Raw genomic sequence first — 24,833 nt, forward strand, 5'->3', positions numbered from 1 at the left:
ACCCATTGGAAAAAGCACGGGTTCTAATCCTGGCTTTGCCACTTGCCTTCCGTGTGACCTCCACTTCTCTGAGCCCCAGTTTCCCCATCTGTAAAATGGGGTACAGCAGATGTTTGCCCTCCCACTTAGACTGCAAATAATAATACTACTAATAATGGCATTTATTAAGCATTTGCTAAGGCCAAAGCACTGTTCTAAGCGCTGGGGGGGTTACAAGTTGATCAGGTTGTCATCATCATCATCAGTCGTATTTATTGAGCACTTACTGTGTGCAGAGCACCGTACTAAGTGCTTGGGAAGTACAAATTGGCAACATATAGAGACAGTCCCTACCCAACAGTGGGCTCACAGTCTAGAAGGGGGAGACAGAGAACAAAACCAAACATATTAACAAAATAAAATAAATAGAATAGATATGTACAGGTAAAATAAATAAATAAATAGAGTAATAAATATGTACAAACATATATACATATATACAGGTGCTATGGGGAAGGGAAGGAGGTAAGATGGGGAGACAGAGAGGGGGAGGAGGGGGAGAGGAAGGAGGGGGCTCAGTCTGGGAAGGCCTCCTGGAGGAGGTGAGCTCTCAGTAGGGCCTTGAAGGGGGCTCACAGTCTTAATCCCCATTTTACAGATGAGGGAACTGAGGCCCAGAGCAGTGAAGTGATTTGCCCAAAGTCACACAGCTGACAATTGGCGGAGCCGGGATTTGAACCCATGACCTCTGACTCCGAAGCCCGTGCTCTTTCCGCTGAGCCACGCTGCTTCAAATCCACGTGGGACCAGGGGCTAGGTCCAGCCCGATTATCACCCTATCTACCTCAGTTGTTTGTAGATAGTAAGGGCTTAACAAATACCACAGTTAGGATGCATCATTTTTTATATTGCATTACTAATAGTTATTATTACCAATAATAGTAAGGTAAACAGAAGGGTCCCTGTGTTCGGATGGCTGAGAGCAAAATAAATTCAGGATGGAGAAAGCAGAAAAGTGCCAGGACCTGAGGGATGCTGAGAAGATTGAAAACTTTGGCCCGCAACAGGGCGGATACCCAGACCATGTGACTTTAGTGGAGACCTCGGTTACTTCCCGCGTGGGAATTCCCTCAATCCCCTTCCTGCAACTTCCTTGCCTAAATCAGGGCTGGGGGAACTGTCTCACTGGAGTCACCTCCCAACATCCCTCTAGAGCCATAATAATAATAATGATGGCATTTGTTAAGCGCTTACTATGTGCAGAGCACTGTTCTAAGCGCTGGGTGGGGATACAAGGTGATCAAGTTGTCCCATGTAAGGATCACAGTCTTAATCCCCATTTTACAGATGTGGTAACTGAGGCTCAGAGAAGTTAAGTGACTTGCCCAAGGTCACACAGCAGACATGTGGTGGAGTGGGATTCGAACCCACGACCTCTGACTCCAAAGCCAAGGCTCTTTCCACTGAGCCATGCTACCATTTCTTTTTTTATGGTTCTTAATCAATCAATCAATCAATCAATCGTATTTATTGAGCGCTTACTGTGTGCAGAGCACTGTACTAAGCGCTTGGGAAGTACAAGTTGGCAACATATAGAGACGGTTCCTACCCAACAGTGGGCTCACAGTCTAGAAGAGAACAAAACCAAACATATTAACAAAATAAAATAAATAGAATAGATATGTACAAGTAAAGTAGAGTAATAAATACGTACAAACATATACATATATATACAGGTGCTGTGGGGAAGGGAAGGAGGTAAGGCAGAGGGGTGGAGAGGGGGAGGAGGCACTTACTATGCTCCAGACATCTACTAAGCACCAGGGTAAGTCATTTCTTTGTTTGTGGTACTTACTAGGCACTTACTATGCTCCAGACACTTACTAAGCACCAGGTTAGATACAAGCTAGTTGGGTTGGACAGAGTTCCTGTCCCACATGGGTCTTAATCCCCATTTTCCAGATGAGGTGAAGTGAAGTGAAGTGACTTGCCCAAGGTCACACAGCAGACAAATGGAGAAGGAGCATGGCCCAGTGGAAAGAGCCCGGGCTTTGGAGTCAGAGGTCATGGGTTCAAATCCCAGCCCCTCCAACTGTCAGCTGTGTAACTTTGGGCAAGTCACTTCACTTCTCTGGGCCTCAGTTACCTCATCTGGAAAATGGGGATTAAAACTGTGAGCCCCCCGTGGGACAACCTGATCACCTTGTAACCTCTCCAGTGCTTAGAACAGTGCTTTGCACATCAATCAATCAGTCAATCGTATTTATTGAGCACTTACTGTGTGCAGACCACTGTACTAAGCGCTTGGGAAGTACAAGTTGGCAACATATAGAGACGGTCCCTACCCAACAGTGGGCTCACAGTCTAGAAAATGCACATAGTAAGCGCTTAATAAATACCATCGTTATTATTAAATGGGGGAGCCGGGATTAGAACCCAGGTCCTTCTGACTGCCGAGCCCGTGTTCTGCCCACTACACCACACTGCTAACACAGATTGGGAGCATACTAGCTGCCAACCATTCATTCATTCATTCACTCATATTTAGTGAGCACTTTCATTCATTCATTCATTTAATCGTATTTATTGAGCGCTTACTTTGTGCAGAGCACTGTACTGAGTGTTTGGGAGAGTCCACAGACCCATAAACAGACACATTCCGCCCTTCTTCAGAGTCAGGCAGAGCAGACCAGTTGTGTCTGCATTCCCCCTCATGCAGGGCCTCCTGGAAAAATCCAGCTTTCTGGATGGCCTCTTGGAGCAAGGAGCACTCTTGCCTCCCAGAGCATTTTCAGACATCAGGTTGAGTCATTTAGAACAGTGCTTTGCACATAGTAAGCGCTTAATAAATGCCATTATTATTATTATTATTATTATTATTTTTCCACTGCTGTGGGAGGCAGAGTGGCACCCAGTGGCATGAACACATTGAGAATCAGCAGCCTGGTCTAGTGGGTGAAACGTGGGCCTGGGAATCAGAGGACCTGGGTTCTAATCCCTGCTCCCCCACTTGCCTGCTGTGTGACCTTGGGCAAGTCACTTCACTTCTCTGTGCCTCAGTTGCCTCAACTGCAAAATGGGAATCGAGACCGTGAGCCCCATGGGGGATAGGGACTGTGTCCAACCTGATTTTCTTGTACGCACCCTAGCACTTAGTACAGTGCCTGGCACTTAGTAAGTGCTTAATAAATACCACAGTTATTATTATTATTACCTCTTCTTTCTCCTACTTAGGCTGTGAGCCCCAGGCAGGACCTGATGATCTTGTATTTACCTCAGCGTTTGATACAATGCAAGCACATCACTTCACAATTATTTACAACTAGTATTATCAATCAATCGTATTTATTGAGCGCTTACTGTGTGCAGAGCACTGTACTAAGTGCTTGGGAAGTACAAAGTTGGCAACATTATTAATATAATTAATTATATTAATCAAGATAATAATTAACATAATTATTAATAATAATAACTCCAACTCCGCCAACTCTGCCATGTGCCTGCTGTTGTTGACCTTGGGTAACTCTCTTAACCTAGCTAGACCTTAGTTTCTTCATCTATAAAGTGGGGATAAAATGCCTGTCCTCCCTCCCCTTTAGACTACGAGCTCTGTACAGGACAGGGATTTGTGTCCATTTTGATTGTCTTGTATTAAGCCCACAGCTTTAACACAGTGCTTGGCACGTAGTACGCCCTTAATAAATATTATTCGGTTCTGACCTGCTCTTTTCTTTTCCTCTGTGGACCTGTGGGGAAGGGGAAAGTAGCTTGTGCTAGGAAGGGAAACTCACAAGGCAAACTTTCACAGGGATGGGACTGACAGTGAAAAGCAATTTTTCTTCTCACCCACACTGTGAGCCCGTTGTTGGGTAGGGACCATCTCTATATGTTGCCAACTTGTACTTCCCAAAAGCTTAGTACAGTGCTCTGCACACAGTAAGCGCTCAATAAATACGATTGAATGAATGAATGAACACACACATGCAGGCAAAAAAAATTTCTCACACATACACATACATACACACTCTCTCTCACACACTCTCTCTCTCTCTCTCTCTCTCTCTCTATCTCAGCCAAAAGAACAGGCTTTCAATTGTAACCAAATCCCACGCACATTTTTCCTTTTTTCCAGCCCCGAGCCGGTAATCTTGTTGAATCTAGATCATCTTTCCTGTTTACATATTTCCAAGACCCTTATTGTTCCTGCCGAAATATGTACCGGGACGTCAGGGAGGGGGATATTTTATTTTGGGAAATCTGTGTAACCTGAATTTACCGCTGCGCGGTCCAAGCGTGTAGATTAGCGACTGCCCGAGAAACTTGTTAGGAGTAATCCCCCAAGATCCCGACTGTTGAGGGCCTTGAGCCTTCTCCCATTTAGAGGGATTCGATTCCTCAGACATCCGAGTTCGAGCCCTTCTAATAATGAAATTCCTGGTGCGGTAACAACGGCCAGTGCGCTTCCCTCACCGGAGGGTGAGCCAATCTTTAGAATGACAAGTGCGGTCCCTCTGCCAGTGGTGGAAAATATCCCTCAGCCCATGCCCGCCTGTTTCCAGCCAAAGCTGTACTTCATCTTGGCATTAAACATAATGGCAAAACAGATGTTCCTCAGCTTCGAGGGTCTGGGAATGTGCCAAAAACTCTCGCAAAACCCCAGCAAAGGTTTAACCTAAGCGGTCTGAGTCACGGCCCAGTCGGACTCCTCCCCAGGCAGGACTGAGGAAAGCCACCACAGCAACAAAGGGCTAAATAACAATGGTGCAGTTTGTTAAGCGCTTACTGTGTGCCAGGCGTTGTACTATGCGCTGGGATCGAGGCAAGCAAATAATAATAATACTGTTGGTATTTGTTAAGTGCTTACCATGTGCTGGGGGATACAAGGTGATCAATCAATCAATCAATTGTATTTATTGAGCGCTTACTGTGTGCAGAGCACTGTACTAAGCGCTTGGGAAGTACAAATTGAGGTGATCAGGTTGTCATCATCATCATCATCATCGATCGTATTTATTGAGCGCTTACTATGTGCAGAGCACTGTACTAAGTGCTTGGGAAGTACAAATTGGCAACATATAGAGACAGTCCCTATCCAACAGTGGGCTCCCACTTGGGGCTCGCAGTCTTAATCCCCCTTTTACAGATGAGGGAACTGAGGCCCAGAGAAGTGAAGTGACTTGCCCAAAGTCACACAGCTGCCAAGTTGCGGAGCCGGGATTACAACCCACAACCTCTGGCTCCCAAGCCAGGTCTCTTTCCATTACGCCACGCTGCTTCTCTGTCGGGTTGGACACAGTCTCTGTCCTGCGTGGGCTCACAGTCTCAATCCCCATTCGACAGATGAGGGAACTGAGGCCCAGAGAAGTGAAGCGACTTGCCCAAGCTCCCACAGCAGTCAAATGGAGGAGCTGAGATTAGAACCCAGGTCCTTCTGAGTTCCAGGCCCGTGCTCTATCCACTAAGCCACACTGAACCAGGGCCTGCATCTCAGCTCCACCAACTCCCTTGTCCCACCTGATTTTCACATCGCGGCCCCCAGGGATTTCCCGGGCAGAGTTACTTGGGAGAAGCCGAGACAGGTTAAAAACCTATATGACACATCTCTATCAATCAATCAATCAATCAATCATATTTTTTGAAGCGCCCGTTGTGTGCAGAGCATTGTACTAAGCGCATGGGAGAGTACAAAATAACAGAATTGGTAGACAGGTTCCCTGCCCACCATGAGGTCACAGTCTAGAGGGGAGGCAGACATTAATATCAATAAATAAATGACAGAGGTGGACATAAATGCTGTGGGGCTGAGGGAGGGGTGAATATAGGAGGAAGTCAGGGTGAAGCAGAAGGGAGTGGGAGAAGAGGAAAGGAGGGCTTAGTCAGGGAAGGCATCCTGGAGGAGATGAGCCTTTAATAAGGCTTTGAAGCGGGAGAGATACATCATCTTGTGGCTCAGTGGAAAGAGCACGGGCTTTGGAGTCAAAGGTCATGGGTTCAAATCCCAGCTCTCTGCCAGTTGCCAGCTGTGTGACTTTGGGCAAGTCACTTCATTTCTCTGGGCTTCAGTTACCTCATCTGTAAAATGGGGATTAAGACTGTGAGCCCCTCCGTGGGACAACCTGATCACCTTGTAAACTCCCCAGCACTCAGAACAGTACTTTGCACATAGGAAACACTTAATAAATGCCATTATTATTATTATTATTAATCTTTTGGGTATGAGGAGGGAGGGCGTTCCAGGCCCGAGGCAGGGTGTGGGTGAGAGGTCGGTGGTGAGATAGATGAGACTGAGGCACAGAGAGAAAGGTAAGCATTGGAGAAGCGAAGTGTGCTGGCTGGGTTGTAGTAAGGTCATGGGTTCAAATCCCAGCTTTGCCAATTGTCCGCTGGGTGACTTTGGGCAAGTCACTTCACTTCTCTGGGCCTCAGTTCCCTCATCTGTAAAACGGGGATTAAGATTGTGAGCCCCCCGTGGGACAACCTGATCACCTTGTATCCTCCCCACTGCTTAGAACAGTGCTTTGCACATAGTAAGCACTTAACAAATGCCATTATTATTATTAGGGGAATGTCAAAGAGAGGTAGGAGGGGGAAAGGTGATTGAGGGCTTGAGAGGCAAGGGAGTGGAGTTTCTTTTGATGAGGAGGTGGATGGGCAACCACTGGAGGTTCTGGAGCAGTGGGAAAACATGAACTGAATTTCTCTAGATCATAAGCTCATCGTAGGCAGGGAATGTGTATATGTATGTATATATATTGCTGTATTTTATACTCCCAGGCACTTAGTACAGTGATCTGCACACAGTAGGCATTCAATAACTACAACCTTGCAGTATATACAGACAAACAGTAAATGTAGATGTATAATCAGGGTATGTAGATGGCATACTGCAGAGACATACATCATTCAGCAACCACACAGGATAATAATAATAATAATAATAATAATAATAATAATAATAATAATGGTATTTCTTAAGTGCTTACTATGTGCCAAGCACTGTTCTAAGCTCTGGGGTAGATACAAGGTAATCAGGTTGTCCCATGTGGGGTTCACAGTCTTAATCCCCATTTTACAGATGAGGTCACTGAGGCACAGAGAAGTTAAGTGACTTGCCCAAAGTCACACAGCTGACAAGCGGCAGAACCGGGATTAGAATCCATGTCCTCTGACTCCCAAGCCCGGGCTCCTTTAGCAAAGCCACGCAAACTGCGCCGAATATATAGGCAATGCATCATATTCATTCAATCGTATTTATTGAGCGCTTATTGTGTGCAGAGCACTGTAATAAATGCTTAACAATAATAACAATAATTGTATCTGTTAAGTGCTTACTATGTGCCAAGCACTGTTCCAAGTGCTGGGGTAGATACAAGGTAATCAGGTTGTCTCACGTGGGGTTCACAGTCTTAATCCCCATTTTACAGATGAGGTCACCGAGGCCCAGAGAAGTGAAGTGACTTGCCCAAAGTCACACAGCTCATAAGTGGCGGAGCCGGGATTAGAACCCACGTCCTCTGACTCCCGAGCCGTGCTCTTGCCACTAAGCTACACTGCTTGTAGATAACGTGGTGAACACAAACGCGTTCATCATCAATCGTATTTATTGAGGGCTTACTATGTGCAGAGCACTGTACTAAGCGCTTCACGATAAATGCCAACACTACACAGTTTGTATACAAATTGGCGGCTGCTAGCTTCCTACCCCAGGCAAGGGTGAGTGAGGGGGAAATTCAAGCGGAAACCATCGGCCTGGGATATGAGAATATGTAAAATGATGGGCGGAATGAAGTCATCCCTAGCTCCAGAGTGATAATAATAATAATAATAATAATAATAATAATAATAATAATAATAATGTTGGTATTTGTTAAGCGCTTACTATATGCCAAGCACTGTTAATCAGCCAATGGCATATACTGAGCATTTACAGTGTGCGGAGCACTGTAGTAAGGAAGCAGCGTGGCCTAGTGGATAAGAGCGCGGGACTGGGAATCAGAAGGTCACGGATTCTAATCCTGGTTCCTCCACTTGTCTCTATGTGACTCTGGGCAAGTCACTTCACTTCTCTGGGCCTCAGTAACCTTATCTGTAAAATGGGGATTGAGACTACGGGACAGGGACTGTGTCCAACCCGATTTGCTTGTATCCCAGCGCTTGGTACGGTGCTGGGGCACATAGTTAGTGCTTAACAAATACCACAGTAGTTGAGATTGGTAGAGAACTGGAAACTCACCCCGTGCGACCCTGAGAGGGGTTGGGAGGAAATTAGGAAGGAGAAATACGGTTGTCGGGCAGTGGAGAGGGCCGAATGGAAGCAGTTAGGAATGAATTTAAGGTGGACAAAATGTCTGGATTTGCAAGGGATTCCTCAACTTCCACCCTCCTCTTAATAATGGTAATTATTAAGGATGTATTCATTAATTCATTCAATCGTATTTATTGAACGCTTACTGTGTGCAGAGCACTGTACTAAGCGCTTGGGAAGTACAAGTCGGCGACATAGAGAGACGGTTCCTACCCAACAGCAGGCTCGCAGTCTTTACTCTGTGCCAAGCACTGAAAGAAGCACTAGGACCCATAGGTCTAAAGTGGAAAGGGAGAACAGATGTTTAATTCATTCATTCAGTCGTATTTATTAAGACTTTATTGTTTGCAAAACACTGTACTGAGCGCTTGGGAGCATGGCTCAGTGGAAAGAGCCCCAGCTTGGGAGTCAGAGCTCATAGGTTCTAATTCCGGCTCTGCCACTTGTCAGCTGTGTGACTTTGGGCAAGTCACTTCACTTCTCTGTGCCTCGGTTACCTCATCTGCAAAATGGGGATTAAGACTGTGAGCCCCAGGTGGGGCAACCTGATCACCTTGTATCCCCCCAGCGCTTAGAACAGTGCTTCGCACACAGTAAGCGCTTAACAAATGCCATCCTTATTACCTTACTACAACAAAAGTACCGCACAACAACAGACAGACACATTCCCTGCCCACAACGACGTGTTTAATCCCCATTAGCTCTTTGTGGGCAAGGAATGTGTCCGTTATATTGTTATATTTTACTCTCCCAAACACTTAGTACAGTGCTCTGCACACAGAAAACACTCAATATGATCGACTGACTGACTGACTGAAAGTGAGGCACAGAGAGGTGTAGTCATTTGTCCTGTCACGCAGCAGACAAGTGGCAGAACTGGGATTCTGTTGTATTGTACTCTCCCAAGTAGTTTAGTACATTACCCTGTACATAGTAAGCACTCAATAATAATAATAATAATAATGGCATTTATTAAGCACTTAATATGTGCAAAGCACTGTTCTAAGCGCTGGGGAGGTTACAAGGTGATCAGGTTATCCCACGTCGGGCTCACGGTCTTAATCCCCATTTTACAGATGAGGTAACTGAGGCACAGAGAAGTGATGTGACTTGCCCAGAGTCACACAGCTGACAATTGGCGGAGCCTGAATTTGAACCCATGACCTCTGACTCCAAAGCCTGTGCTCTTTCCACTGAGCCACGCTGCTTCCATAATACCAATATGGAAGCAGTATTCAAGAAATACCATCGATTGATTAGAACCCAGATTCTCTGATTCCCAACCCTGTGCTCTTTCCACTAAGCCAGAGTGCTCCTCATCTCCCTTTTCCTCTACTCTGTTGGACCCCAGGCTAGTTCAGGGTTTCCACCCCCTTGCCCCTTGATTGCCTGGAGAGTACCACCACTGTCAGGTGCCCCTGGGTAAATAAATAAATAACTGCGGCATTTATCAAGTGCTTACTATGTGCCAGGCACTGTACTAAGCGCTGGGGTGGATACAAGCAAATCAGGTTGGACACAGTCGCTGTCTCACGTGGGGCTCACAGCCTCAATCCCCATTTTCCAGATGAGGCAATCGAGGCCCAGAGAAGTGAAGTGACTTACCCAAGGTCACACAGCAGACAAGGGGCAGATCTGGGATTAGAACCCATGACCTTCTGACTCTCAGGCCCGTGCTGTAACCAATCAATCAATCAATCAGTCGTATTTATTGAGCGCTTACTGTGTGCAGAGCACTGTACTAAGCGCTTGGGAGGTACAAGTTGGCAACATATGGAGACAGTCCCTACCCAACAGTGGGCTCACAGTCTAAAAGGGGGAGACAGAGAACAAAACCAAACATACTAACAAAATAAAATAAATAGAACAGATATGTACAAGTAAAATAAAATAAAATAAAATAAAATAAAATGCTGGGTAGGAGAAAGGGGGTCTGGAGAAGCTGGGCTGTGGCTGAACCCAAAGGCCCAGGGGAAATTATCAGGCCCAAGCTCAAGCCACTAGACCATGCTGCTTCTCATCTGCTTCCTTGGGCTCCCACAGGCTCCCTACAGGTTCCCCCCAGCCCCCTCGGGCTATAATAATAATAATAATAATAATAATAATAATAATAATATTTCTTAAGCACTTAATATGTGCCAGCCACTGTTCTAAGTGCCGGGGTAGATACAAGATAATCTGGTTGGACACAGTCCCTGTCCCACACAGGGCTCACAGTCTCAATCCCCATTTTACAGATGAGGTGAACCAAGGCCCAGAATGAAGTGACATGCCCAAGGTCACACAGCAGGCAAGTGGAGGAGCCGGGATTAGAACCCAAGACTTCTGACTCTCAGGCCTGTGCTCTATTCACTAGTTCACGCTGCTTCTCTACCTTCTAGACTGTGAGCCCGCTGTTGGGTAGGGACCGCCTCTATATGTTGCCAACTTGTACTTCCCAAGCGCTTAGTACAGTGCTCAGCACACAGTAAGCGCTCAATAAATACGATTGAATGAATGAATACCTGCTCCTGCGGGTTCCCATGGGCTCTTACCTATTTCCAAAGATTCCCCCTCACTTGTTTTCACGGGATCCTTAGAGGTTCCTACCATCTTCCACCTGCTTTCACCTCTTTCAGGAGGCCTTCCCAGACTGAGCCCCCTTTTCCCTCTCCTCCTCCCCATCCCCCCCGCCTTACCTCCTTCCCCTCCCCACAGCACCTGTATATACATTTATACAGATTTATTACTCTATTTTACTTGTACCTATTTACTATTCTATTTATTTTGTTAATGATGCACATATAGCTTTAATTCTATTTGTTCTGACGATTTTGACACCTGTCTACGTGTTTTGTTTCGTTGTCTGTCTCCCCCTTCTAGACTGTGAGCCTGTTGTTGGGTAGGGACCGTGTCTATATGTTGCCGACTTGTACTTCCCAAGCGCTTAGTACAGTGCTCTGCACACAGTAAGCGCTCAATAAATGCGATGAATGAATGAATGAATCCCATTTGTTCCCACCTGCTCTCATGGGCTTCTGCGGGCTCCCACAGGCCCCCAGAAGCCCCCATTAGTTCCCACAAGCACTCAGAGGTTCCCACCTGCTTCCACAGACTCCCCCTGGTTTCCACGGCCACCCCCGACTTCCCCTGAGATCCCACTCTAGGAGGGGCTTGGAAGGAGCCGGGCCTTGAGTTTCCAAGAGCTAGTGGTTCTCCTCTCTGTCTGAGACCCGAAGTCATGTTTCTTCCATGCTGCCAGGGCTTCTGGGGTCTTTTCCCCACACCATCACCCAAGCAATTCGACTCCCTTCATCAGACTGTGAAATCCAGCAGCAGGAAAGTTTCTCTTTTTCCAAACGGGGGAGAACTAGCTCACTTTCCCGCTTCAAAGCCCCACTGAGAGCTCACCTCCTCCAGGAGGCCTTCCCTGACTGAGTCCCCCTTTTCCTCTGCTCCTCCTCCCCTTCCATATCGCCCTCACATCTTCCCTCTGCTCTACCTCCCTCCCTGCCGCACAGAACTTGGGCATATTTGTTCATATTATTCTATTTATTTGATTAATGATGTATATATAGATCTATAATTCTATTTATATATATTGGTGCTATTGATGCCTGTCTACTTGTTTTGCTTTGTTTTCTGTCCCTCCCCCCGCCCCCCTCACTTCTAGACTGTGAGCCTGATGTTGGGTAGGGATTGTCTCTACTTGTTGCCGAATTGTACTTTCCAAGAGCTTAATACAGTGCTCTGCACCCAGTAAGCGCTCAATAAATACGATTGACTGAATGATCGATCCGACGGGAAAAGTGCAAAGAAGCTTTTCCTAAACCAGAAGCCGATTCAACTTCTGATCTCCCCCGCTCGGCCCCCGGCCGGCTGATAATAATGATAATAACGGTGGTATTCCTTAAACACTGACTGCGTGCCAAGCACTGTACTAAGTGCCGGGGTAGAAGTGAGATCAAGCAGGTTGGACCCGGTCCATAATAATAATGGCATTTCATTCATTCATTCAATCGTATTTATTGAGCGCTTACTGTGTGCAGAGCACTGTACTAAGCACTTGGGAAGTACAAATTGGCAACAACTTGTACTTTATTAAGTGCTTACTAGTGCAAAGCACTGTTCTAAGCACTAGGGAGATACAAGGTGATCAGGTTGTCCCACGGGGGTCTCACAGTCTTCATCCCCATTTTACAGATGAGGTCACTGAGGCCCAGAGAAGTGAAGTGACTTGCCCAAAATCACCCAGCTGACAAGTGGCGGAGCCGGGATTTGAACCCATGACCTCTGACTCCAAAGCCCGGGCGCTTTCCACTGAGCCACTCACCCCCTGGGCCTGACAGTCTAAGTAGGAGGGAGAATTCATATTGAATATCCATTTGACCCAGGAGGAAACGGATCGATTTGGTCATTAGAACCCGGACTGGTCAGACTGTCGGCCCCGGGGACCTGCTGCTAGGTCACTTTGCAGCTGCCGGTCATTCCCGGACAGTTCCCCAGTCACTCCTGGACAGCCCCCGGTCATTCCCTGTTGCTCCTGCCCAAATCCAGCTCCCAGACGGTCCTCCGGTCACTCCCAGACACGGACAGTCCCCACTCATTCCCCGGGGGGCTGCTTAGAGAAGCAGCGTGGCCTAGTGGAAAGAGCCCGGGGTTGGGAGTCGGACGTCATGGGTTCTAATCCTGGCTCCATCACTGATCAGCTGTGTGACTTTGGGCAAGTCACTTGGCTTCTCTGGGCCTCAGTTCCCTCATCTGTAAAATGGAGATGAAGACTGGGAGCCTCACGTGGGACAACCTGACGACCTTGTATCATCCCCAGTGCTTAGATCAGTACTCCGCATATAGTAAGCGCTTAACAAATGCCATCATTATTACTATTCCCCGTCGCTCCCGGCCAACCCCACAGCCAGCTCTCGGACAGCCCCTGGTCACTCCTGGACAGCCCCCTGCTCAGCTCCCCGGTCACTCCTGACCAATCCCACAGCCAGCTCCCGGATAGTCCCCAGGTCACTCCTGGCCAGTGCTCCCTGGACAGTCCCTGGTCACTCCTGGCCAGCCCCCGGATAGTCAGCCCCCCGGACAGCCCCCTGTCACTCCCGGTCACCCCTTGTCAGCCGGTTTTCTGGCCAGACCTGGGCCGGATGATGGGATGGGGGCGGTTGTTCAGGCCGGACAGTGGGGTGGGGGCGGCTACCTGACCGGACCGGACCGGATAGCGGGGTGGGGGCGGCTGTCCGGTTCGGATAGCAGGGAGGGGGCATCTTCCTGACCAGACCAGGACCGGACAGTGGGGCTGGGAGCATCTCCCTGACCGGACCTGGGCCGGACAGTGGGTTGGGGGCGTCTCCCTGACCGGCCCGGACTGGACAGTGGGTTGGGAACATCTCCCTGACCGGACCTGGGCCGGACAATGGGTTGGGGGCGTCTCTCTGACCAGACTAGGACCGGACAGTGGGTTGGGGGCGTCTCCCTGACCGAGCTAGGACCGGACAGTGGGTTGGGGACATCTCCCTGACCGACCCGGACTGGACAGTGGGTTAGGGGCATCTCCCTGACCGGACTAGGACCGGGCAGTGGGTTGGGGCATCTCTCTGACCGGACCTGGGCCGGACAATGGGTTGGGGGCGTCTCTCTGACCGGACTAGGAGGGACAGTGGGTTGGGGGCGTCTACCTGACCGGACTAGGACCGGACAGTGGGTTGGGGGCATCTCTCTGACCAAACCCGGCCCAGACAGTGAGTTGGGGGCATCTCCCTGACCGGACTAGGGCCAGACAGTGGGTTGGGGGCATCTCCCTGATCAGACCCGGACGGGACAGTGGGTTGGGGGCGTCTTCCTGACCGACCCGGACTGGACAGTGGGTTAGGGGCATCTCCCTGACCGGACTAGGACCGGGCAGTGGGTTAGAGGCATCTCTCTGACCGGACCTGGGCCGGACAATGGGTTGGGGGCGTCTCTCTGACCAGACTAGGACCGGACAGTGGATTGGGGGCATCTCTCTGACCAGACCCGACCGGACAGTGGGTTGGGGGCATCTCCCTGACCGGCCCGGACTGGACAGTGGGTTTGGAGCATCTCCCTGACCGGACCTGGGCCGGACAAAGGGTTGGGGGCGTCTCTCTGACCAGACTAGGACCAGACAGTGAGTTGGGGGCGTCTCCCTGACTGGACTAGGACCGGACAGTGGGTTGGGGGCGTCTCTCTGACCAGACCCGGACCGGACAGTGGGTTGGGGGCATCTCCCTGACCGGACTAGGACCGGACAACGGGTTGGGGGAGTCTCCCTGACCGGCCTAGGACCAGACAGTGAGTTGGGGGCGTCTCCCTGACGGGTCCCGGGCCGGCCAGCGGGGTGGGGGCGATTCCCTGACCAGACCGGGGCCGGACAGAGAGTTGGGGGCATCTCCCTGACCAGACTCGGACGGGACAGTGGGTTGGGGGCGTCCTGGGCGGGTGGGAGGGTCCCGTTTGTGGGCCGTTGGCACACGTTACCTGTGGGGTAGTGGGCCGGGTGTGCGTCAGGGTCCTGGGCAGGGTCTGGGGTCTGCTGCAGGCGGCGGCGGTGCACAGGCAGAGCAGCAGCGCGCAGTGCAGGGCGGCCCCCATGGCGGCCTCCCGATGCGCGCTGTCCCGATCCGCGCCGGCCCGGACCCTGAGAGCCGCCCCCAGGCACGACTCTTCCCGCCCCGGGCGCCGCCCCCACCCCGGGCACCGCCCCCGGATTCATTCAGCAGCACCATCATCATCATCATCATGCTATTTGTTAAGCCCTTCCTCTGGGCCAGGCACTGTTCTAAGCGCTGGGGGAGATACAAGGTCATCAGGTTGTCCCACGTGGGGCTCCCAGTCTTCATCCCCGTTTTCCAGTTGAGGGAACTGAGGCCCAGTGAAGTCAAGTGACTTGCCCAAGGTCGCCCATCTGACAAGTGGCAGAGGCGGGATTAGAACCCATGACCTCTGACTGCCAAGCCCGGGCTCTTTCCACTAAGCCACGCTGCTTCTCTATCATCATCATCATCATGGTATTTGGTAAACGCTTACTATGTGCCAAGCACTGTTCTAAGCGCTGGGAGATACAAGGTCATCAGGTTGTCCCACGTGGGGCTCCCAGTCTTCATCCCCATTTTCCAGTTGAGGGAACTGAGGCCCAGTGAAGTCAAATGACTTGCCCAAGGTCACCCAGCTGACAAGTGGCAGAGACGGGATTAGAACCCACAACCTCTGACTCCCAAGCCCGGGCTCTTTCCACTAAGCCACGCTGCTTCTCTATCAACATCATCATGGTATTTGGTAAACGCTTACTATGTGCCAAGCACTGTTCTAAGCGCTGAAGTGGATACAGGCAAATCGGGTTGGACACAGGCCCTGTCCCCCGTGGGGCTCACAGTCTCAATCCCCATTTTACAGAGGAGGGAACTGAGGCCCAGAGCAGTGACGGGACTTGCCCAAGGTCACACAGCAGACAAGTGGCAGAGCTGGGATTATTCATTCATTCCATCATATTTACTGAGCGCTTACTTTGCAGAGCACTGTAGTAAGCGCTTGGGAAGTACAAATCGGCAACAAATAGAGGCAATCCCTACCCAACAACGAGCTCACAGTCTAGAAGGGGGAGGCAGACAACAAAACAGAACAAGTTGACAGGACTCAATACCATCAGAATAAATAGAATTATAGCTATATACACATGGATTAGAACCCATCACCTCCTGTCTTCCAAGCCTGTGCTTTATCCACTATGCCAAGCTGCTTCATGCTGCCTCATTCGTTCAATCGGATTTATTGAGCGCTTACTGTGTGCAGAGCACTGGACTAAGCACTTGGAAAGTACAATTTGGCAACAGAGAGAGATGGTCCCTACCCAACAACGGGCTTACAGTCTAGAAGGGGAAGACAGACAACAAAACAAAACAGGAAGATAGGTGTCAACAACATCCAAATAGATAAATAGAATTATAGGTAGATACATCTTTAATAAAATAGAGTAATAACTATGTACATATACACAGAAGCAGCGTGGCTCTGTAGAAGGAGCCCGGGCTTGGGAGTCAGAGGATGTGGGTTCTAAACTCGGCTCTGCCACTTGTCAGCTGTGTGACTTTGGGTAAGTCACTCTCTGAGCCTCAGTTCCCTCATCTGTAAAATGGGGATTGCGACTGTGAGCCCCACGTGGGACAACCTGATTACTTTGTATGAGCGCTTAGAACAGTGCCAGTGCTTAGAACAGTGCTTCAGCGATTAGAACAGTGCTTTGTACATAGTAAGCACTTAATAAATGCCATCATTATTATTGTATCTACCCCAGTGCTTAGAACAGTGCTTGGCGCATAGTAAGTGCTTAACAAATAACACCATCATTATCATTATTATTGTTATTATATCCAAGTGCTGTGGGGCGGGGAGGGGGGTAAACAGGCATCAATATAAAGAAATAGAATTAAAAAGAATTATACACATCATTAGTAAAATAAGTAGAGTAATAAATATGTATAACTATACACAAGTGTTGTGGAGAGGGGAAGGGGGTAGGACAGAGGGAGGGAGTGGGGGCGATGAGGAGGGGAGGAGGAGCTAAGAAAATGGGGTCTCAATCTGGGAAGGCCTTCTGGAGGAGGTGAGCTCTCAGTAGGGCTTTGAAGGGAGGAAGAGAGCTAGTTTGGTGGATGTGTGGAGGGAGGGCATTCCAGGCCAGGGAAAGGACGTGGGCCGGGGGTCGACGGCGGGACAGGCGAGAACGAGGTACGGTGAGGAGATTAGCGGCAGAGAAGCAGAGGGTGCGGGGTGGGCTGCAGAAGGAGAGAAGGGAGGTGAGGGAGGAGGGGGCGAGGGGATGGACAGCCTTGAAGCCGAGAGGGAGGAGTCGCTGCTTCATGCGAAGGTTGATATTCATTCACTCAATCATATTTATTGAGCGCTTACTGTGTGTAGAGCACTGTACTAAGCGCTTGGAAAGTACAATTTGGCAACAGATACAGTCCCTACCCAACAACGGGCTCACAGTCTAGAAGAATAATGATGGCATTTGTTAAGTGCTTACTATGTGCCAAGTACTGCTCTAAGCGCTGGAGGTGGTGGCGGGGGGGGGGGGGGGGGGGGGGGGGAGGATACAAGGTGATCAGGTTGTCCCACGTGGGGCTCACAGTCTTAATCCCCATTTAACAGATAACTGAGGCCCAGAGAATAATAATGATCATGATGATGATGGCATTTATTAAGCGCTTACTATGCGCTAAGCACTGCTCTAAGCGCTGGGGAGGTTACAAGGTGATCAGGTTGTCCCACGTGGGGCTCACAGTCTTAATCCCCATTTAACAGATAACTGAGGCCCAGAGAATAATAATAACAATAATAATAATAATAATAGTAACGGCATTTATTAAGCGCTTACTATGCGCAAAGCACTGTTCTAAGCGCTGGGGAGGTTACAAGGTGATCAGGTTGTCCCACGTGGGGCTCACAGTCTTAATCCCCATTTAACAGATAACTGAGGCCCAGAGAATAATGATAATAATAATAATAATGGCATTTATTAAGCGCTTACTATGTGCAAAGCACTGTTCTAAGCGCTGGGGAGGTTACAAGGTGATCAGGTTGTCCCACGTGGGGCTCACAGTTTTAATCCCCCCATTTAATAGATAACTGAGGCCCAGAGAATAATAATAATAATAATAATGGCATTAATTAAGCACTTACTATGTGCAAAGCACTGTTCTAAGCACTGGGGAGATTACAAGGTGATCAGGTTGTCCCACGGGGGGCTCACAGTCTTCATCCCCATTTAACAGTTAACTGAGGCCCAGAGAAGTGAAGTGACTTGCCCAAAGTCACCCAGCTGACAAGTGGCGGAGCCGAGATTAGAACCCACGACCTCTGACTTCCAAGCCCGGGCTCTTTCCACAGAGCCACGCTGCTTCTCGGGTGACAGGCAACCACTGGAGATTTTCGAGGAGGGGAGTGACGTGCCCAGAGCGTTTCTGTACAAAGATAATCCGGGCAGCAGAGTGAAGGCTGGACTGGAGTCGGGGGAGACGGGGATGGCCCGCGCTCTTCCCCACGCGCTCCTCACTCAGTCATTCATTCCATCGTATGTATTGAGCGCTTACTGTGTGCAGAGCACTGTACTAAGAGCTTGGGAGAGGACAATTCAGCAGCAGAGGCAATCAGTCAATCGTATTGAGCGCTTACTGTGTGCAGAGCACTGTACTAAGCGCTTGGAAAGGACAAGTTGGCAACATATAGAGACGGTCCCTACCCAACAGTGGGCTCACAGTCTAGAAGGGGGAGACAGAGAACAAAACAAAATATATTAACAAAATAAAATAAATAGAATAGATATGTACAAGTAAAATAAAGAAATAAATAGAGTAATAAAATAAATAAATAGAGTAACGGTCCCTACCCAACAATGGGCTCCTCTCCATGGGTTCCTTCCCACACATGGCTCCTCCCCACGGGCTGTCTGTCCCCCATGCGCCCTCCCCACGAGTTCCTTCCCAAGTGCTCAGCCATACGGGCTCCTTCCTAATAATAATGATGGCATTTATTAAGCGCTTACTATGTGCAAAGCACTGTTCTAAGCGCTGGGGAGGTTACAAGGTGATCAGGCTGTCCCACAGGGGGGCTCACCGTCTTCATCCCCATTTTACAGATGAGGTAACCGAGGCCCAGAGAAGTGAAGTGACTTGCCCAAAGTCACACAGCTGACAATTGGCAGAGCCGAGATTTGAACCCGTGAACTCTGACTCCAAAGCCCGGGCTCTTTCCACTAAGCCACGTTGCTTCCTCCCCACCCGCTCCTCCCCACGGGTTCCTCCCCAGGTGATCTTCCCCACGGGTTCGTTCCCCATGCGCCCTCTCCACGCAATCCTCTCCACGGGCTTCTTAATAATAATAATAAAAATAATAATGGCATTCATTAAGCGCTTACTATGCGCAAAGCACTGTTCTAAGCGCTGGGGAGGTGACAAGGTGATCAGGTTGTCCCGCGTGGGGTTCACAGTCTTAATCCAGGCAACTGAGGCCCAGGGAAGTGAAGTGACTTGCCCAAGGTCACACAGCTGACAAGTGTGGCTCAGTGGGAAGAGCCCGGGCTTTGGAGTCAGAGGTCATGGGTTCAAATCCCGGCTCCGCCAACTGTCAGCTCTGTGACTTTGGGTAAGTCACTTCACTTCTCTGAGCCTCAGTTACCTCATCTGTCAAATGGGGATTAAGACTGTGAGCCCCTCCTGGGACAACCTGATCACCTTGTAAGCTCCCCAGCGCTTAGAACAGTGCTTTGCACATAGTAAGTGCTTAACAAATACTATTATTATTATTATTATGATAAGGGCTCCTCCCCAAGCGCCTCTTCCTCCCCATGCCCTCTCCCCTCGGGTTCCTTCCCACGGGTTGTCCCCCATGCGCCCTCACCACGGGTTCCTTTCCACGGGCTCCTCCCTCCCCATGCGCCCTCTCCAAGGGCTCCTCCCCACGTCCTTGTCCCCACGGGCTGTCCCCTCCATGCTTTCCTCCCCACGGGTTTCTTTCCACGGGCTCCTCCCTCCCCATGCGCCCTCTCCAAGGGCTCCTCCCCACGTCCTTGTCCCCACGGGCTGTCCCCCCCATGCGCTCCTCCCCACGGGTTTCTTTCCACGGGCTCCTCCCTCCCCATGCGCCCTCTCCAAGAGCTCCTCCCCACGTCGTTGTCCCCACGGGCTGTCCCCCCCATGCGCTCCTCCCCACGAGTTCCTTTCCACGGGCTCCTCCCTCCCCATGCGCCCTCCCCATGCCCTCTCCCCTCGGGTTCCTTCCCACGGGTTGTCCCCCATGCGCCCTCCCCACGGGTTCTTTTCCACGGGCTCTTCCCTCCCCATGCGCCCTCTCCAAGCGCTCCTCCCCACGTCCTTTTGTCCCCACGGGCTGTCCCCTCCATGCTCTCCTCCCCACGGGTTCCTTTCCCCGGGCTCCTCCCTCCCCATGCGCCCTCTCCAAGCGCTCCTCCCCACGCCCTTCTCCCCACGGGCTGTTCCCTCCATGCGCTCCTCCCCACGGGTTCCTTTCCACGGGCTCCTCCCTCTCCAAGCGCTCCTCCCCACGTCCTTTTGTCCCCACGGGCTGTCCCCTCCATGCTCTCCTCCCCACGGGTTTCTTTCCACGGGCTCCTCCCTCCCCATGCGCCCTCTCCAAGCGCTTCTCCCCACGTCCTTGTGCCCACGGGCTGTCCCCTCCATGCGCTCCTCCCCACGGGTTCCTTTCCACGGGCTCCTCCCTCTCCAAGCGCTCCTCCCCACGTCCTTGTCCCCACGGGCTGTCCCCTCCATGAGCTCCTCCCCACGGGTTCCTTTTCACGCGCTCATCCATAAAGTCCTTTCCCCAAGGGCTGTCCCCCATGCTACCTCTCCACGGGCTTCTTCCCCTTCCCCACGGGCGCCTCCTTCCCCATGCGCCCTCTCCACGCCCTCCTCTCCACGGTTCCTTCCCACGCTCTTCTCTCCATGCCCTCCACTCATTCATTCATTCATTCATTCAATCGTATTTATCGAGCGCTTACTGTGTGCAGAGCACTGGACTAAGCGCTTGGGAAGTCCAAGTTGGCAACATCTAGAGATGGTCCCTAACCAACAGCGGGCTCACAGTCTAGAAGGGGGAGAGAGACAACAAAACAAAACATATTAACAAAATAAAATAAATAGAATAAATATGTACAAATAAAATAAATAAATAAATAGAGTAATAAGTACATACAAACATATGTACATATCTGGCTGTCCCCCACGCGCCCTCTCCTTGCACTCCTCCCCACGAGTTCCTTTCCACGCGTTCCTCCCCACGGGGTTCTCCCCAAGATGCCCTCTCTACGCAAACCTCTCCACGGGTTCCTTCCCACGCACTCCTCCCCTTGGGCTCCGTCCTCCCCAAGTGGAGGACACTCACTCTTCTAGACTGTGAGCCTGCTGTTGGGTAGGGACCGTCTCTATATGTTGCCAACTTGTACTTCCCAAGCGCTTAGTACAGTGCTCTGCACACAGTAGGCGCTCAATAAATACGATCGAATGAACGAATGAAGTGCCCTCCTCATGGGTTTCTCCCTAAGTGATCTTCCCCATAGGCCCTCCCACCCCCTTCTCTCCACGGGCTCCTCCCCAAGGGTTTTTTCCCACGCCCTCCATTCCACGGGCTTATCTCCCCACGGGTCCTTCCCCCATAGCTGTAATTCTATTTATTATAGCTATAATTCTATTTATTCTGACGACATTGACACCCTTCTACATGTTTTGTTTTGTTGTCTGTCTCCCTCTTCTAGACTGTGAGCCCGTAGGACCATCACTATCTGTTGCCAACTTGTACTTCCCAAGTGCTTAGTCCAGTGCTCTGCTCACGGTAAGCGCTCAATTAATACGGTTGAATGAATGAATGAGTAAATGAATGAATACACCCCCCCGACTCCTTGCCAAGGGCTTCTTCCCATTCATTCATTCAATCGTATTTATCGAGCACTTACTGTGTGCAGAACACTGGACTAAGCGCTTGGAAAGTACAATTTGGCAACAAAGAGAGATAATACCTACCCAACAACAGGCTCACAGTCTAGAAGGGGGAGACAGACGACAAAGCAAAACAAGTAGACAGGCATCAATACCATCAAAATAGATAAATAGAATGATAGATATGTACATAAATTATAGATATATACACAAATTATAGATATATATTCCCAATGCACTCTACACCCCGGATTCCTCCTCCCCATATAGGCCCGCCCCATGCCTTCTCCCTACGGGTTCCTTCCCATGTGCTTTTCCATACACTTCCCCTCTCCCATTTGTGCGCAAAACCCATGCATGGCGTGACCTGGGGAGGAATTCGAGGCCGGGAGCCTTTGACCTTGAAGGCAAGCAAGACGGAGTAAGAACATCAGCATCGACACTGGAAAACTGCCAGGACTCAAAAGTCATTGGATCCATCCCCCTTTGATCCATCCCCCTGTTCTCTGGGAGTTTATCCGCTCCCAATGGCTGGAACACCAGAGGAAAATCTCCTGCGCTTTACAATCTGATGCCTTCCCACCCACAAAAACAATTTAAGCACCGCCATGTGGAAAACCTGACTCTGAACACTAATCACCTGCTGTGGGCAGAACGCTGGACTCTGGGCTTAACTGTGTGCAAATGACTGTGCTGCATGCTTATTAATAATGGTATGTGTTAAGCGCTTATTCATTCATTCATTCAATCACTCAATCGTATTTATTGAGTGCTTACTTTCTGCAGAGCACTGTACTAAGCACTTGGAAAGTACAGTTTGGCAACAGGGACAATCCCTACCCAACCGGCTCACAGTCTAGAAGGGGGAGACAGACAACAAAACAAAAAAAGCAACTATGTGCCAAGCACTGTTCTGAGAGCTGGGGTGGATACAAGGTGATCAGGTCGTGCCACGTGGGGCTCACAGTCTTCATCCCCATTTTCCAAATGAGGGAACTGAGGACGGGAGAAATGAAGCGGCTTGCCCAAGGTCACCCAGCAGACAAGTGGGGGAGCCGGGCTGGGTAGGGACTGTCTCTATATGTTGCCAACTTGTACTTCCCAAGCGCTTAGTACAGTGCTCTGCACACAGTAAGCGCTCAATAAATACAATTGATTGATTGATTGATTAGAACCCACGACATCTGACTCTCAAGCCCAGGCTCTTGCTACTAAGCCACGCTGCTTCTTGCGGGCTTATTGTGGGCAGACCACTGCCCTGGGCACCTGAGAATGTTCTCTAGAATAAAAGCACTTGAGAATATTCGCTAGAATAAAACATTCGGTTTCCGGGATCGGGTTCTCACCCTTGCATAGGGATTGACTTGCTCCAGGATTTCCCATTGGTTCGTCCCAAGGCCTGAAAATCGGAGACCAAACTGGAGCTCGTTGTGAGCAGGGAATGTGTCTGTTTGTTGTGATATTGTACTCTCCAAAGTGCTTGGTACAGTGCTTTGCACACAGTAAGAGCTCAATAAATATGATTGAATGAATGAATGAGTGACTTCCATCCCATGCTCTCTCGTCTCCCTGTGTTTGCCCTCTTATCCCTGTGGGGTCAGACCACGTGACCCTTCATCCTCACAAAACTGCACGCCCCCAGCCTTGCGTCCTGACCCAGAAGAGAAGGAGTGTGGTCTAGTGGATAGCACATGGGCCTGGGAATCAGAAGGACCTAATAATAATAATAATAATGATAATGACATTTATAATAATAATAATAATAATAATTGGCTTTTGTTAAGCGCTTACTATGTGCAAAGCACTGTTCTAAGCTCTGGGGAGGTGACAAGGTGATCAGGTTGTCCCACGGGGGGCTCACAGTCTTAATCCCCATTTTACAGATGAGATCACTGAGGCTCAGAGAAGTGAAGTGACTTGCCCAAAGTCACACAGCTGACAATTGGCAGAGCCGGGGTTTGGACCCATGACCTCTGACTCCAAAGCCCGGGCTCTTTCCACTGAGCCACACTGCTTCTCTTGAAGACCTGTCTTCTAATCCCACCTCTGCCACTTGTCTGCTGTGCTCCACCAAGCAAGTCACTTCCCTTCTCAGTGCCTCACTTCCCTCGCCTGTAAAATGGGGATTAATAATAATGGCATTTATTAAGCACCTACTATGTGCAAAGCACTGTTCTTTTCTTTGCGGGATTAAGAGTGTGAGCCCCACGTGGGACAGGGACTATGTCCAAACTGATTAACTTGTGTCTATCCTAGTCCTTAGGACAGTGCTTGGCACATAGTAAGCACCTAATGGGTACCATAATTATTGATTTTTATTGTTAAGGTCGCCAGTTCTTCCACACAGATGGATCTGCTCCTCCCTACTTCCCGGCCTCTCTGCACCCTAGGAGCAGCTGCCTCTCAAACAGATGCCAAGTTGGAGAGGATAGAGCCAGCTCTCTCTTCTCCGTGCCATTCAGCCTGTCTGCCTTGGGGGTCTCCCCCAAGTCTCCCCTTCCTTTTGTCCCTCTCCCCTCAACCTCCACCCAGCCGATTCAGATACTCAATATGCTAAATCACCGGCAATTTGCCACACACCCCACCCTCCCCGGCCCCTGGTCCAAGCTTCCTCCGGGTTGGGGGAGAGAGAGACAAATCCCCTGAGCGCAGATGTGCTGGACTAAACTCCTTGAGATCAGGCATCGTGTGGTGGCCAGTTCAGTGCTCCACACAAAGTAGGTGCCCAATAAAGCAGCATCCCTCCAACAGGCATCTTTGAGAATGTACGACATTTCCCCAGTGGTCCTTATGTAGGGGAAGATTATATGCTTGACTGATTGATTGGGAGATGAAGTATATGCTCAGACAGGATATTTGCTTCGTGCAAAGAGTTAAACGTAGGCCTCACCAGGAAGTCTGAGGGCTCGGGGTTACAAAAGCAATAATAATTACAATTGTTAAGGGCTTATTGTTCATTAATTCAATCGAATTTATTTAGCACTTATTGTGTGGGAAACACTGTGCTAAGTGCTTGGGAGAGTACAGTATAACAATAAATAGACACATTCCCTGTCCACAACGAGCTTATTAGGTGTCACGCACTGTTCTAAGCACTG

General features: G+C 49.8%; 1 protein-coding gene across 1 annotated transcript in view; it reads right to left on the reverse strand.

Moving 5' to 3' along the window:
• Positions 1-14,878, reverse strand: part of FBLN7 (fibulin 7) — a 49,689-nt gene extending 34,811 nt beyond the window's left edge. Inside the window, exon 1 of the mRNA XM_038751180.1 lies at positions 14,765-14,878. Coding sequence (XP_038607108.1) covers positions 14,765-14,878 — 114 coding nt within the window. The remainder of the gene's footprint in view (positions 1-14,764) is intronic.
• Between the last annotated feature and the right edge of the window lie 9,955 nt (positions 14,879-24,833).

Source organism: Tachyglossus aculeatus, chromosome 1, assembly GCF_015852505.1.
Source record: "Tachyglossus aculeatus isolate mTacAcu1 chromosome 1, mTacAcu1.pri, whole genome shotgun sequence".
NCBI classification, from domain to species: Eukaryota; Metazoa; Chordata; class Mammalia; order Monotremata; family Tachyglossidae; genus Tachyglossus; species Tachyglossus aculeatus.